The following is a 16,022-nucleotide window of genomic DNA, read 5'->3' as shown; positions in this document are numbered from 1 at the left end:
GCTGAGTCCAAGTGCCAAGAAATTTCCAAGTGTCAGTCATGTTTTTAAAAGTTACCACAGGAAACCTTCTAAGGGAATGGAATAAAGAACTACTATTCACTAATCTCAGTCCTGCTTTGCCTTCCGTAAATGACTGAAGCATCTCTCTTACTATGTTTCTGTCTCAAAATGCCTACAGAATAAAAATAAAAAAAAATTATTTTGAGTGTCAACCATATTCACAACATCCAAATACTATTACAGTTCAATGTTTAAAACATTTTCACATGACCCTAACATTTTATAATTACTTTCTAAGACAACTTAACTGTGTGTATACACACACAAATACAATGTTGGTGACTTTAGAAATCACTGAGAGCACAAACAAGGATAAAACCAAAGCATCTTCATTTCATGCTCTTTCTTTAATTTTATGGTACTTGAACTAGCTTATTCCTCAAGAAGTACTATACATCATTTCTATTCTGTTTTCAGCAGTACTAATTTCTTCATTTTTCAGCTGATGGTCAAGTGGATTAGCATTTCCTTTGAAATACTGTAAAATTTGGCCATGGGTAAAATCAAATTCCATCAGAATAGTTAAGTAAACGTGTCTGTAGGCACATGGTAAAAAAACAAGTAATAGTTCAAAGCACTGAAATGCACAACAAAACTATATGGTTAAGGAAAGACTAAAGAACATTTCTTGGTGGTGTTCAGAAGGCCAGAGTAGTTTCATTATGAAAATCTACTTTCCAAGTAACTGGAAAATAGAAGAATCTCACGAAGAGTACTTTGGTTATCAAAAATTTCTGCTTTGACACTAAAGAACAAGGAAAACACTATAAGTATTTAACATGCACAAAATTTTCCCGCACAAAGTTTTTTTTTAGTCAGGTAATATTAATGTTCTTCACATTCTCCACAGCAAGTTGACAAACAGTACACTCAATTTTCTATTTGTTATTACATATTAGCATCTATAAATGCATAAAGCTATCACAATGAAACTTTGTGAATATGTATTACAAAAGTGTCAGCTGCAGTAAACACATTACTGTACACTGAGGTATGAAATCAAGAAGAATAAAAAGTGTGATTTTTTTACATATTTACATGTTTAAATTGCTCTTGGCTTTCCCACTTTGAAAATTCATAATTAGAATGTCTAGAGCTCTTAAGAGAAATTTAAATCACACTTGGCTATATAATAAGTTTATGGCAATGCTGCTTAAAGTGTATTTGAACTATATACAAAATGAGAACTGCTTTCAAAGATTACATAGTTTTCTTATGGACAAACCAAATAACTTGATTTTGATGGTTCTTGTAAATGTCTGTCTTCAACACAGCACAGTTTTTAGACAAAACAACACAAGTATTGTGCTGGAAGCTACCTAATAAATCATCAAAAAACCCCCAGAGCTTCAGACTGTCTTCACACCATAACACAAAAACAAACAGCTGCCTTTTTTCCATCAACTGAAAACAAGCTATATTATAAACAGTAATATCTCTGTAAATGGGACAACAGCTTCAAACCATTCCTTTTGCTAACTTATGCACAACAATAGCACTGACATTAGTCTCAAAGATAACAGATAGTCTGAAGAACAGAAGTTGTAAAACCTCAGGTGAAAACACCCAAGTCTGAGAATATGAATCTGCAGACAAGAACCATTACCACCTAAAATGACAGAACAGCACATCACGTATGACCACCAATGCAAAAAAACCCACAAAGCCCTCATTAATAGGCAAAACTCAGCTACGTATCTGATGACAGTACAATTATGATTTAACATATTTAATGTTAAATAACAAATATATTTTCCTCTATGGTAAATTGTAACACAACTCTTTTACTCAAACAGATCTTCCAGCTTTTTGTATTGACAGTTTGTTTAGATTAACTCTACTCTGTGTTCTGTAAAGATTTCTTCTCAACTTTGGTTCTCCCTGTTTTTTCCCTTTCCTATATCCTACTATCTTAAACCTATATGGGACCTTGCCTTAAATCTAGTATGTGCAGAACTAGAATTCCATGGGCCTCGAGAGATATTAAGACAGGGAAATAAGACACCACAGAACAGGAAAGTGTGGGTTTGTTTGTTTGTTTTTAGAAAGATGATTTCCTTACATACACATCTACCAATTCTTTTCAATTGCTTTTGGGTTTCAGAGAGACTAACTTCAGGAAATAACTACCAAATGTCTTAAGTTAATTTACTTGCAGACAATAATTTAGTCTTGAAGTCAGGTTTTGTTCACCTTAAAAAAATTTCTGTATTTCTTAAAACTTCTTTGGGTTTCAAAGGATAAAGTTACCTAGGACTGTTTATGCTTTAAAAGCCTCGATAGCATAATTATCAAGCCACATCTTCAGTTGGTGAGGAAAAGCATTTAAAAAGACTACTGTCAACAACAGTTAAAAGTTGATAAAACACTAAAAGCATCCGCCCTATGTGACAACCTGCCCACCTAAAGGGAACACATACAAGCCATAATCTCTGCCTCCCTCTATCCCTCCTAAAAAAAAAAAAACAACACAGACCTAAGTAGTATAAAGTTACATTCCCCACCTCAAAAAACCAAAAACCCAAACAACAACTGCCCCCCAAAAAACCAAACCAAACAAAAAAAGAACCCAAACCAAACAAAAACCAAAACAAACAATCAAAACTCCCCCCCCCAAAAACTCCAAACCAAACCTTATCCCAGTTTTGATAATGACTGAAAGCTGTTTTTTATTTTTTAGTTTTGGATGGAGTCCCTATTCAAAACAGCATTCAATTATGAAGAGCACGTCTACACAAATACTGTAGCAAAGGCCATGAAAAACTCGCACGCAGCTGACAGCTGCTCTGTCAATCAGCCTATGTAAGGCCTCAACTGCTTTTTAGAAAAGTGTAATTTACGTCTATTGGTTAAAGGTCTCTAAAGCCAAAGTGTTCAAATTAAGCCACCCCTCCCACTCCCCCAGAATCCAGATTTCATCCCTTGAGCCAGATGGTGTCATGACACAGAAGGCCCTACATAGAAATGACTGCAGCTGCTCCCTTTTTTCATGAAGAAGATATGCCAGTCATATTTCAGTAGAATATATAGCAGTCATACTTCAGCACCCTCCAGTCCAGAAATGAGATCTTGCTCGATTATCACCTGTAGGTAGCATGTTAACTTAGTAAAACAGAAACTTTGCTTCTCTTATTGCTCTAGTAGAAAGAATCCCATCAACATCTCTGTAAGGGACACAAAGAAAAAAGGTCTGATATCCACTTACATTGAGACCACATAGACCAGTGAGTGGTCCCAGTGAAGCCTGTGGCAGGAAGGTAAATCACTCAGACTACAGCTGGGTGACTGCAGCACCTGTGCTCATGTTACAGTACCAGACGCTTTCACCTACAGTTTCCTGCTGTCTAGGACTAAGATTAGCAATTCCCAACAAGACTGCTGGGAATTGCTTTCATCCCTCTGAGAAGGATTCCTCTTGACCAGCTTGGGCTGCTCACCTTACAGGGAGCGATAGAAGAAAGGTGAAGCCTGGTCTCTGCACAGATTAGCCTACATAAATGACGACTTTGTATCAGACCAGTCAGCAAAAGCTGCCTGGGTCAGTAAGAACTATTACACATTTTTATGCTTTTCTGTCTACAAATTGCCTTGAGATTCAAAGTCAATGCATATGCAAGCCTCCAGGATATTAAGAAAGCAAGCAGCAGGCAGCAATACTGTCCTGGGATAAAGTTTTAATGCTATTGGGTGGACTTCTTCACAGTAATACACACAATGAATTAGAGCTCTGAAGTAATTATCCATCCACCAGGGAATCTGCTTGATCAGGCAATCTGATGAGCTTGTCCAAACACTGGAAGAGTCACCAAAGTTACTCTGAGTGAGAGCGACAGTGCTAACTAGAGAAAAGGATGAATAAATCCAAGCAAGGACATTTTGTTCCGATCACTCTGTAGGGTTGCAGATCTACAATGAAAGGCCACAGAGGCACCCTGACACACATGTGGAGACTGAGAAGGCATAGAGCACACTCAGTCAGGTACCAAAAAGAAGGTCTAAGAAACCAAACTGATGAAATATACTATGTTTCTTCAGAAACTATGAAGGCCTTGCTTTCGCCTGGATTTGTTCTACACCATGGCAAAGCCAATTGCTTTCAAAATCTCTCTCTTTTCTGCAAGTACCTTCACGCAATGCAGCCACGACAAAAAAAAGCCAAGGAAAAACATGCAGATGGCCTTGTTTAGTACATAAGCAGAATTTCACATTCTCCCTAAATCAGTTATTTATTGTACTAAAACCAGTATTTCTTTTTTGAAATCAGAGCAAACTAAGGCAATTACTTTTATATAACTAATACTAGAAAGTCATAAACGGTTAATTATAGTAATGCCAGTTAATTTAGTTTAAATTTGTATCTTTAGGAAACATTGCTTAGCAAACAAATTCCAAAACATCAAATGTAGCATTTGAACAAATAGATTTTAAATACACCTTTAAAGCTTTTCCCTGTTCTTCCTTTGGTTTAAAAAAAAAAATAAATTAAAACATCAGTGCTCAGTAGTAATACAAAGTATTAATACTTCCTACTTGCCATTATGCATTTTTACAGACTAAAGCTCCCACTGCAAGTACTATATCGCTATGCTAGAAATTAATTACAGAAGTAATCCTCTTCTTTAGCCTTTAAAGGATTTTATGAAAAAAAATCTAAACTTTGACAAAGCCTGAATTTCCAAAACAGATGGGGAAAAGAGCAGCTGTTATAAAAGTCTTAAGTAAAACAAAAAAAACCCCCAAACCAAAACAACAAACAAAACCAACAAATTCAAAAACCTAAAGCATTCTTGTAAGAACAGTAATATCTGTTGTTTTGTACAGCTTCCCAATTCCTTGCTTCAGAGGTAAAAATTCAACTAGTATATCAATAATAAATTTAGCCCAAATTTGCTAATCCAAATATTGTAAACAGAACTTGTAAAGAATCCTGTATTACTGTATAACATAATATTGCTGTGATATAGTAATTATCACTTACCCTGACAACATCTCAAATATAAGAATTCCTAAGGCCCACCAATCCACAGCTCTTCCATGGCCTTTACTTTGTATAACTTCTGGTGCAAGGTACTCAGGAGTGCCACAGAGAGTCCACGTTCTGGAAGTAAAAGAAGAAAAAAACCCCACAAAACAAACAACAAAACCAGACTGAAGTTAAACTGAAACACAGTAATAGGAAAAAACAAACACACACATATACCTATGTATTTACTGTATATAGTAACAGAAATAAGAAAGGCCTCTACAAGATCTAAACAGACTGCTTTGATGATGCTCTCCACTTCTGTAACAGAGATACATGGAAATGAATAAACTTCTTGGCTGCAGAAAATGTCTGTGGACTGAGTTGGCTGACTGATGGTATGGTACTCTATCTATTAGCCTGCATGTTTCTTTGAAAGTACTAACAGTGGTTTTCACCCTGTGAGCTGCAGACTTTGGGAGTTCATGGACTACTACTGACAGGCACAGCAGAAGACAAGCTTATTGGCCTTTTCCAGAAGAAGGAAGAAGTTTTGTTTATAAAAACAAAGGGAAGAAGGGAGTTAAAAAAGTAGTAGTTTAAATCAGTAAATAGTCACACATACAAGATAGATTCATTTTACAATCTAAGTAAAGTTTTTCAAATAGTATTGAAATGAAACCTGTTATCACTTCCACAATATCCATTAAAACACTTTGTATTTTTAGTTATTTAAAATATTTACAAGGTGTAGTTATGCAAATGTGAGATATGTAAGCAGCACTATTTTTGATATATTTTCATGTCATTTTTAGTCACAGTTTTCTTTGATAAGGTAAGGATAAAACAGTGTTATACTGCTAACTAATTGAAATGTACATTTTGAGTTCTGTAAAGACATGAAATAAATTGAAATTAAGCAGGTATGTTTACAAAGATCAAATTACAATTTGAAAAGAATATTCTGAAACCAATTCTTCCAGAAATATATTGCTCTTCTTTGTAAAAATGCCCAAGTAGAATTTGCCTGGCTTCACTCCCCTGATTTAAGTATACATTTGAGAAAAAATGTGCTTTCATTCTGAATAAATTGCACTTACTCAATACCAAGTCAAAAGATGAAAAAGTGCTCACCAATTCAGATAAAATGAAATAACAGCACAGAATAAGAAAGAAAAAAGTGTATCACATTTTAAAAACAGTTCTAGCTAGATATGACAAAGAATAAAGTCACAAATGGTCACTGCACATGATTTCTACCTTGCACCAAGAAAACCTCTTATTGAATATTTGTGAGAGTAGGAAGAATCTTTTCCAAGCAAACTGGTAACATGCTCCTGAACAAATGCATTAAGATGAGTAGCAATCACTTTTAGAAGTAATACTAATTCAACAACTTTTCTGAGACTGCAGGGAGGTAATTGTCCCATCCTACTCTGCACTGGTACAGCATCACCTTGAATACTGTGTGCAGATCTGGGTACCTCAATATAGAAAAGACATTAAGCTATTAGAGAGCATCCAAAGGAGGGCAACTACGATGGTGAAGGGTCTGGAGGGGAAGCTTTATGAGGAACAGATGAGGTCACTTAGTTTATTCAGCCTGGAGAAGATGAGACTGAAGGGAGACCTCATTGTGGTCCTCATGAGGGAAAGCAGAGGGGTAAGTTCCTGTCTCTTCACTTTGGTGATCAGTGACAGGACTTGAAGAAACCACATGAAACTGAGTCAGGGGAGGTTTAGGTTAGATATCAGGGAAAGGTTTTACACCCTGAGAGTGGCTGAGCACTGGAACAGGCTCCTCAGGGAAGAGGTTACAGCACCAAGCCTCAGAGTTCCAGAAGCATTTGGACAACATTGTAAGGTGCATGGTGTTACTCTTGGGGCGTCCTGCACAGGGCCAGGAGTTGGACTCAATGATTCTGATGGGTTCCTCCCAACTCGGCATATTCTACGACTCTATGAATTATTTTAAAGAGAGCTTTTGCGAGGTGTTTTTCCCTTGTTTTCCTTTTGTTTGTTGTTTTTTTTTAAGCCTTAGCTTATATTCATAAAAATATTTAAGATAAAGGAAGAGGAGCTGTACAGTCAGCCAAGGCTTTAAATGAAAAATTATGACTTGAATTTCTTCAAGCTTGATTTTCCTGTGGTGAAAGCTAAATTACTCCAGCTAAACTGTCAGACTGCGTAAGACACGCTGTGCATCCAATGCGCTTCATGGCTCTTGAAACTACCTTCACTAGTGTAAACAATGCATTTTTAATTTTTATCATAAATTTATCTAAAAAAGTTTAAACTCTCATTTTCCAGATCAAGCATACTGAAGAAATCTCTTACTTTCAGCACTGCTTGACACTACTGCCATCTAGCAGTTGCATGGATCAGCACTACGGAATTCAGAAAAAACAGCAAAGTTGTCTTTTAAAACAAAAATTCTCTCCCAAATTTAAAAAGCTATATGCAAAACAGCATTGTATGCATTGTTAATCACACTGATTTAGCCAGCTCTGCAAGTGAAGCAGCTGACAGTTTTATTGTACTTGGGAAGAAGAAGGTTTTCATCCCTTATCAAGGTCATTTACATACAAGAAAAAAATAAATCATTTGACCATGACTTCCAGGACCTACACAATTTGCTGAGGACAATGTAATTAAAATGACTCAGTTACCATACAGGTTATTAACAAGATCTTTTTATGGAAGCAAGAGGAAAACTGCGAATTAAGCAAAGGCTAACATAACTTCAAGTCTCCTAGCTGCACTAGGAAATAAAATTTATTACCAACAAGAAATTTATTCTCATTGACTAAACAAAACCAGGGAAGAAGCTCGTGTTCTTTTCCAAACTATGTATTTTGCTGTAAGATGTGTAAGACTTGTGTTTCCCCTTTTGTTGGTCAAGAAACAAACTACTTAATATTTTGGAAAACACATCAAGTAAGAGCTACAAATAGATAACATGCCTAAATTATTTTTTTATTATTACTATTTTATACTCATCTGAAACTCCAGATCATCCTTTTGAAGATAAATTACAATGCAGAAAAATAAGAATAGACTGTTCCCTTGAAACTGCTAGAAAATATCCACTGCTCTGCATTTTCAGGAAAAAAGCTGAAATGCAGGTAAGCAATAGTTGATAAGGTTGAACATTGAATTTTAAAATGTGGAAATAAAACAAAGAATCTACTGTGGTTACAAAGGTAAGCTATAAAATAATATTTGTGGGACTTATTAAGAGTACTATTTGAAGAAGTTAATGTATTTTAGCATTCTACACCATTCAGTATGCATCTCTGTAGTAATTGTCAGGCTTCTAGCATATGAGCCAGAGATTACCAAAAATGTTCTTTTTGGTATTCTAGCTATTTGTTTGTAATACTATTAATAAAGATTGCTTTGTTTCCAGCCCACAAAAATTTGTTCTGCAAGATATTCTTGCTTGTTTCTACAGTGACAAACAATACACTTCATAAACCAGACTTACTGTGTGTCTTACTTAGTTTTTTTCTCTGCAATATCCACTCTGTAGAAAAAACATGAGGCACATTCAGCTTAAGCAACAGTGCAGAACTATCCTGAATATATTTAGGATTAATCACTTCAAGTTTCTAAAAGACTTTCACAGGTAATTTTTTTTTTAGGAATATAAACTGAAGAAATTAAAATTAACATTCAAAAAAAAAAAGTTTTAACTTTACCTAAAACTTTTATAACTTTCTGAGTGAAATCTGAGCATAAAAAATATAAAATTCCATGCAGATTAGTTCTGAGCTTCTCTGAAAGAACACAGGAATTAAAAAAAAACCCCAAAAGTATATACAAAAAAAAGACCAGATTAGAAAAAATTTGTAATGAAAATACTACACACAAAACATGGTATATACTTTTCAGAAAAAGAAAGGTCTACAAATGTAATGGCTGTAAAGTTCAAAGCAAATCCTTTCTAGAACCTTCACGTAACAATAATTTATAAAAATCCCCTCCCCATCGCTCTTCTTGACATTGCCCCTTTTTTAAAGTATAAATGTACTTACAAGAAACTGAAAAGGTTATTAAGTCTTCAGTTAAGCAACATCAAAGTGGAAAAGAGAAGAAATAAACAGCAGCTGAGGCAAAGACACACTGTTTTGGAGAAAAATTTAGAATTTTTAAACGTACACTATGACTGCAAAAGGAGGAACAAGGATAAACAGGACATACCAACACGGAACAGAAGGAGAAAAGAAACCTCCTCTCCTTCCTCTGTCTATATAAAGAAAATATTAAGAATCTAGCCCTTCAGAAATTGTACTAATAAGAAGATTAACATGTAGGTTGCTTCCCAGAGTGGGAACATGAGCTATGAGCCAGACACTTCTTCTAAAGAGCAGCTTAATTGGAGATGGACATGGTGAACACTTTGTGTTTTCACATAGCGTAATGGGAAGGAAGGAAAATGTGTACAGCAAAACCTCAATTAGGCAGCTACAGAATCTTTCATGTGAAGTATTATGTGTCAAGAATGTGTAATTGTATCAAAGGTCTCCTGGAGATGATGCTCTAATTTCCATACGTGTCTTCTTCTCTCTAGGAATATATCTGCTGATCCTGAGTGGCAGGTTACCTCACAATGTTTGAGAAACATAAATGCTTCTTGTCTTATTTTCGCAATTCATATACACTGTGTATATACACATCTACACACGTGTACATGGACATGTAAGATTCATATGTACAGATGTTTGCCAACATAAAAATGACAAAACGTATCCCATAATTTTCATTAAATAGCCTATGCCGTAAACAAAAGAACTTACTGGAGTGCATTTGTGGATTAATGGTGACAATTGTGTATTTTTACAGTGACAAAACCAGCTTCGTAAAAATGACTTTAGCTAATATACTAGTGAGTGTACTGCTGGAACTATCGTGTAGTTCCAATAAAACCAATAACACAAAAAACTAAACCAGACTTGCACAGGTGCAAGTCTTTGCTCTAACTGATAATGTTCTTGCTCCTTCCAATGTTATGTTCTGTATTTGTATTACCTGTCGTACATTTACAGGTAAATCAGCTAGGAATATAAAACTACTATAAGTCTTCTATCATTCAATTTAACACAAGCTAATCGATTTCAATTCCCCTCCAGGAAACATGGGAAACAAAAAAACCAATTAAAACCAGTAGTGATAACTTGTTTTGATGTCCTAAAATGCATTTGAACCAGTCCACTCATAGAGATTTATCTTCCAAGTTGAAAAATATATTCTGATGTGAACTATCACCTTATTTAACTATGGGTTACTTCTGTTGTGCCTTAAAGCCACAGAAATCCAAATCAAGAATAACCACTAAGTGGCAGTATCTACATGTCAAGAGAAAGTCATAAGAATTTGCATGAAAATGTCTTATAAAGAGATTGTCCCACTTTCTTACGTGTAAGTAGCATTACCTCTTTCTGCAAGAAGTTATTTTGATCTAAAAACAAAGTATTAAAAGAAAAGGTCAGCATTTGGATGCCTATTTGCTTGCCCAATGGAAACTGAATTCAATCAAATGTGTTGATATTAAAATTCTACGGTTTTCAAACATACTTGTAGACCTTAAAGGTGAATAGAACCAGTTTATTAGTTATTAGTTGTCTACCATTTTTCTGTGCCAAGGCAACCCAGCACTGTGTGCATGTAACCCGTGGGGAAGCAGATATTATGACCTCCATAACATGACTTGATTTCTTATCTGACTTTTACTTTGTAAGGGATCCATTAAGTAGCTCCCTCAGATCCACTCGCCTTTCAAATTGATGTTGTAGAATTATCCTCACCCACCGAACCATCTGTTGCAAAAGCAGCATCAAACAGGTACACAGATGAGTGAAGAGAATAAGCACCTATATAACACCTAACTAGCTGCCTCAACTAGAACAATATAATACTGTTCCCCTCAAGAGATGGCTCAAGGGCATAATATCAAACTTTGTCACGTTGCTTTTCTGATATGACAGGCTAGATTTTCCTCCGTTTTCTTGAATCTCAAAGCTCTTGCTTCCTTTTAAGAACATGCATGTCATCTTGGAAGAGTAGTTCAAACAGAGAGAAAAAACCCTCTGCATTATCAAAAAGTTTATATATACTATTAAAGCTTAGAGTAATGTAAAAGTTAACAGTTAAATAAACCAATTCTGCTAAAGCTGGTTTCATTGGTTTTGTCTAGATTTTTTCAGTTTCATTTTAGCAACAGGTTAACACAGTATGCAGTTTTAAAATGTTATTCTCACACTTCAAAAGTCTCTAAAAGGAAAGCAGAAGGAAACACGAGTTACAAAACATTTAGCCATTCAATATGTATGGAGGATTAATGTACAGATTTTAATATTTGCTCATATTACTTTACTGAACTCCCTTTATAAAAGATGACTGCTGAAAACTTCAATATACAAAATCACTCATCTAAAAATATTTTTCTACTGTTGCTTATGTGTGATATTGCTCCTAGTTATACTTAAGGGGTAATACGGGTTTCCATGTAGCCATTTCAAGATGATCACTTCCTTCATATTAAATGACTTGACATGTATGAATCACATGGGGTGTCAGATGAAGTGCTGAAATCAAACCTTTTTGTTCATAACTGTTTAGCAAGCAAAATGTAATTACCATAAGAAAACCCCACTTACCTATCCACCAGCTTTTTAGCAAATCCAAAGTCAGTAAGCTTGATATGTCCTTCTTTGTCCAGTAATATATTTTCAGGTTTTAAGTCTCTATAAACTATTTCTTTGGAGTGCAGGTATTCTATTGCACAAATAATTTCCGCAGAGTAAAACAGTCCTGTGCTGTTGTTGAAACGCCCCATGTTGCGCAGGTAACTAAAAAGTTCTCCTCCTGGTACATATTCCATTAACATATATAAAAAACGTTCATCGTGGTTGGTCCAAAATCTGTAATAAAAGCATCATTTTACTGAATAAAGAAATTATGTCTCCAATTTGCTTTAGAAGAAAATTTCCGTAAAATGTATGTAACTAATTTCTGATGTCTAGTCTGCAAATATTAAAGCCCCAAGAATCCAGCAAGATTATGTAACAGACATTCAAGGTAGCTGATTTAACCTGCAACATAAAACAGATAGTTGAGGATGAGTACAGCACAAGCCAAGGAAGTAAATTAACTGATAGACTCTGTTGCATTGTACAAAATAGGTATCTGCTAAGCATTAAATAACTGACTTGATGTAAAGACCAGACATTTCTTACACACCTTACATTTTATGTAATGAAACACTGTCAAAGTGATGGGGGTGAGCAGAATCTGCTTTTGTAAAGACTTTCATGACAATAGGTTCAAAATAAGACATCACAGAATTGTCCTTCTATCTCTTCTTCCCTGGAAATACACAACCCCAGCTAAACAATCAGATCACAATCCTTGCTCTTCTATGGTATCTTTTAACAAAAAGCAATAGGAAAGCAAAAATGACACCAAAACAGGATTCATTTCAGTACCTCAGAATTAACCCAATGATAAGTACCTTCCATTCCTCAGACTGCGACTGCCACCTTCAATTTAAGAACTATTATTGTGGTACAGTCATTATTAGTATGCAGTAAAGAACAGTAAAGAACAGGTAAAGAAGAAAGAAAATAATTCCATGCGGCTTTAAAATGCTTCATTACAGAATACAGTAATCTTCCTTCCCACATTTCCCTAAACTAAGCTGGTTTTCTTTCTATCCACACTAAACAACTCACATACCACACACCCAAATGTAACTCAACTGTTAAGAAGAAATTATCTGTAACAACACCTTGAAGAACACCATCATTCAATAAAAAGAGATAGCTCCAATTTTTTAATAAAAGATAGAGAACATTGTATCCCTACCTACTTTATTGATACAAGAAGTGAGGCTACTTTAGCTTCTAGTAACTGCCTCTGCAGTATCACAAGTACTTCTGCAGTATCATCTGGCACTTAATCAAGGCAGAGAGCCTCAGCAAAGACAGGGAGAGTAAGCTGAGGTCCCAAACACCTGAATGACTTTTACTCAGCAAGGTTTTATTTTTTAATACCAGCACTGAGGCAACCAAGAAAATGAGATGGACTACCAGACATCACTAACAGCTCCTCCATTCCTTCAAAGTGATGAAGAAAGCAGAGTCCAGGCTTGTCTTTGCTTTTATGGAACTTCTTCCCTATGACAGCCATCAACATAATGAATTGACTATTGATGATGTCCACAGTATCTTTATTGACTGTTTGTAAAAACACTCTGGAGATGAACTTTAGGTAGTTAATAAATAATAAACAATGAAAGAAGAACAGGAGTGGGCAAAACAAAGCAAACCACATATTTAAAAGAATATGTACGTGGAAAGAAAGAGCAAAATCTGACAAAGAATACAGAGGGGAAAAAGTGGAAGATCTAGACCATTAAAACAAAGTAGCTTTACAGTAGTTTCCACAGAAAAAATGGATATGTTATTTGATATACATGAGAAAGAGCAAAATTAAGAACTTCGATACCTGCTTTAAATTGCTTTAAATGGTAATTCCAATACAAAAAAGAAGAAAAAAAATCTCAGAAGCTGTGATCAGAATAATATGCATGGTGATGTTAACTCTACAATTCAGCTTTACTACATGAACTTTCAATGCCATTGTGAACTCTTACAAACAACGTGTTTTAGCTTATAGGTCTACAAGACATAGTGGACTTTTATTAAATCTTGTTCTCTTGAAAAAAAATCAAAAAATACATGTCAACATTACAGCTCACTATGAAGTGTTGCACACAGAGGTATGAGATATCACTCAAACATGCAGTAAAGATTGCAAGAGCACCAAACAAGCATTTACAAAAAATTGTTTAAAAAAATATGTAGATAAATAACAATGTCTACAGAAAAACTGGACCTCCCTAAATGCAGACAAGACATTTCTCACAAGCAACAGGAAAATGAAAAAAAGTTATATAAACTCTTTATATAAAGGAAGACATAGGAAGGACGAACACCGAAAATCAATTATGTGCAGCATTACTTATTATTTTCCATCATAAAATGCTGAAGTATTGTGCTTCACTGACACAGATTCCTTGAGGAAAATACCATCCATGTTTAAGATGGTGAAGTTAACTGAAAATATAAAACCCGGAAGGCAGATAACACAGTTTAAAGGCACTGAAGCAGAACTATATCAATTTTTTTCCCTTTTTGTTAAACACTTAGTAAAACACTTTAAAGAATTCATAGAAAAATCCACATCTATTGGGCAGCTGAAAAAAACTGTTACCCACATAAAAAGCTATAGAAAGTGTTATTTGTCATACAGTCAGTGATAATCACCCATGAAAACTTGTTTAACCTAAAGCACACAAATATTATTGTGACTTAAATTTTAACTACCTCATTTCAGCTAGGTTGCTTTGAGTCTCCTTTGCCAAGGGACAAAGGCATCACATGGACAATTACATGAGCACAGCTGATGCAACGTCTCATTGGACATTTCAACAGAAAAGGTAGAGCTCTAGAAGACGTCAAAAATGTTTGCCTTGCACACAAGTAAACTTCCATTTGAATTGTGTCCTTTGGTAACTTTAAAAATCTGGTATTTTGGAAATAAGGTATGAATGAAATTCAAGAAAACTTATCAGTTTGGATTTTTGATCACTTCAGTATGGACATGAATCCCTGCATCCCTATCTCTGACATGTCACACAGGTTTCTCTATTCTCACTCTTCCTGACACTCAGACCTATTTAGCTGGGTTTTTTTGCTGGGTTTGGTAGGGTTTTCTTTAAAGAATTTACTTATGTACATAGACATACACATAAAATCCTGTTCCCCCTGTTCCGTCCGTATTCCAGCCAGTCTAACCAGATGCACTCAGCCTCTTCATCTTGCTTTCCTCCAAGCATCTCAAACTCCACACACACACCATAGAACTCATCTTACTGATACTGTGCCATACACAGGATTTCTGAACACTAGCTGGAAACTAATTGCATCATGATGCTGGAAAAAGCAACAACACACCAGAGAAAAAGCCTCCTCCTGTAGGGTTCATTCCATCTTCTGGATGACTATAATGCTGTTCCTTCTTCTTTCTCTCTGATACTTTCTGAGCCCTGGGAGGAGACTGCACTCCTGGCAGCTAGAGACTAACTAAGGTTAATTTTGTCTACTTTTATGTAAAACTGATTAAGGCAGGTAAATGCAAAACAAATCTTGGTCAATAGCCCTGTATCCATGCATGAGAAAATATAAATGGAAATTAACTCTGCAATTACCCAGAGTTTTAGTTATCCAATTAACAGATCTGGACTCAGATACACAAGAAATGCTGTGGTGCTGTGAACAGAAAAGTATGATAACTTCTATCTTTAACAATGGGATTATTGGGATCATTAGAATTACCATAATTCCATGGAAAAAAAAAAGTGTTCTTTATGAATTGTGTTTAAAACATGTTTCTGAATAGGTTCCATCACTTAACAACCTTAAATATGGGAATATCAAAGTCCAAGAAGTGATGCAGTTATTTAAACTCCTTAAAAATAAAGTTTCCAAGAGTTCACATAAGTTTTTAAAAAGCAGATATTTAAATTTAATAATATCTTTAGCTAGATACCTACAAGACATACATGTAAAAATACTTTTATCACATTTCTAACATCAAGGATCATTCTAGAAGTCATTTTGATGAGCAAATCCTAACAATTCTTCATTAGCATTTTCCCCTCACTTAAGAAGATTTCTCTTCTGCAGAATGAAAATAAGAGACAGAAAAATTCTTATCATAAATTATTGTTTAAATGTTTAAATTATGCATCTTGATTTTAAATTCTTCATTCTTCTATAATAAATATTTTAGTCCAAAGTCTATTTTAGTCTGGATTATGTAACAGAAATTAAATGCTCAGCATTGGTTAATTTACGTAAGAAGTTGCAATGAGACCCTGGAATATTTTAACTGCACTTAATGCATGAGTTAAATGAATTAAAAAAACACAAGA

General features: G+C 35.0%; 1 protein-coding gene across 1 annotated transcript in view; it reads right to left on the bottom strand.

Annotated features, from left to right (window-relative positions):
- Window positions 1–16,022, bottom strand: part of PRKX (protein kinase cAMP-dependent X-linked catalytic subunit) — a 53,196-nt gene that overhangs the window by 11,528 nt on the left and 25,646 nt on the right. The window contains exons 3-4 of the mRNA XM_051772853.1: window positions 11,683–11,946; window positions 5,039–5,158 (exon numbers count right to left, since the gene is read on the bottom strand). Of these exons, the coding sequence (XP_051628813.1) occupies window positions 5,039–5,158; window positions 11,683–11,946 (384 nt within the window). The remainder of the gene's footprint in view (window positions 1–5,038; window positions 5,159–11,682; window positions 11,947–16,022) is intronic.

Source organism: Manacus candei, unplaced genomic scaffold (assembly GCF_025592945.1).
Source record: "Manacus candei isolate 608988 ecotype Guabito, Panama unplaced genomic scaffold, ASM2559294v1 h1tg000159l, whole genome shotgun sequence".
NCBI lineage: Eukaryota > Metazoa > Chordata > Aves > Passeriformes > Pipridae > Manacus > Manacus candei.
Note: the sequence above shows the minus strand (reverse complement) of the source record. Positions and strands in the feature narration are given on the sequence as shown.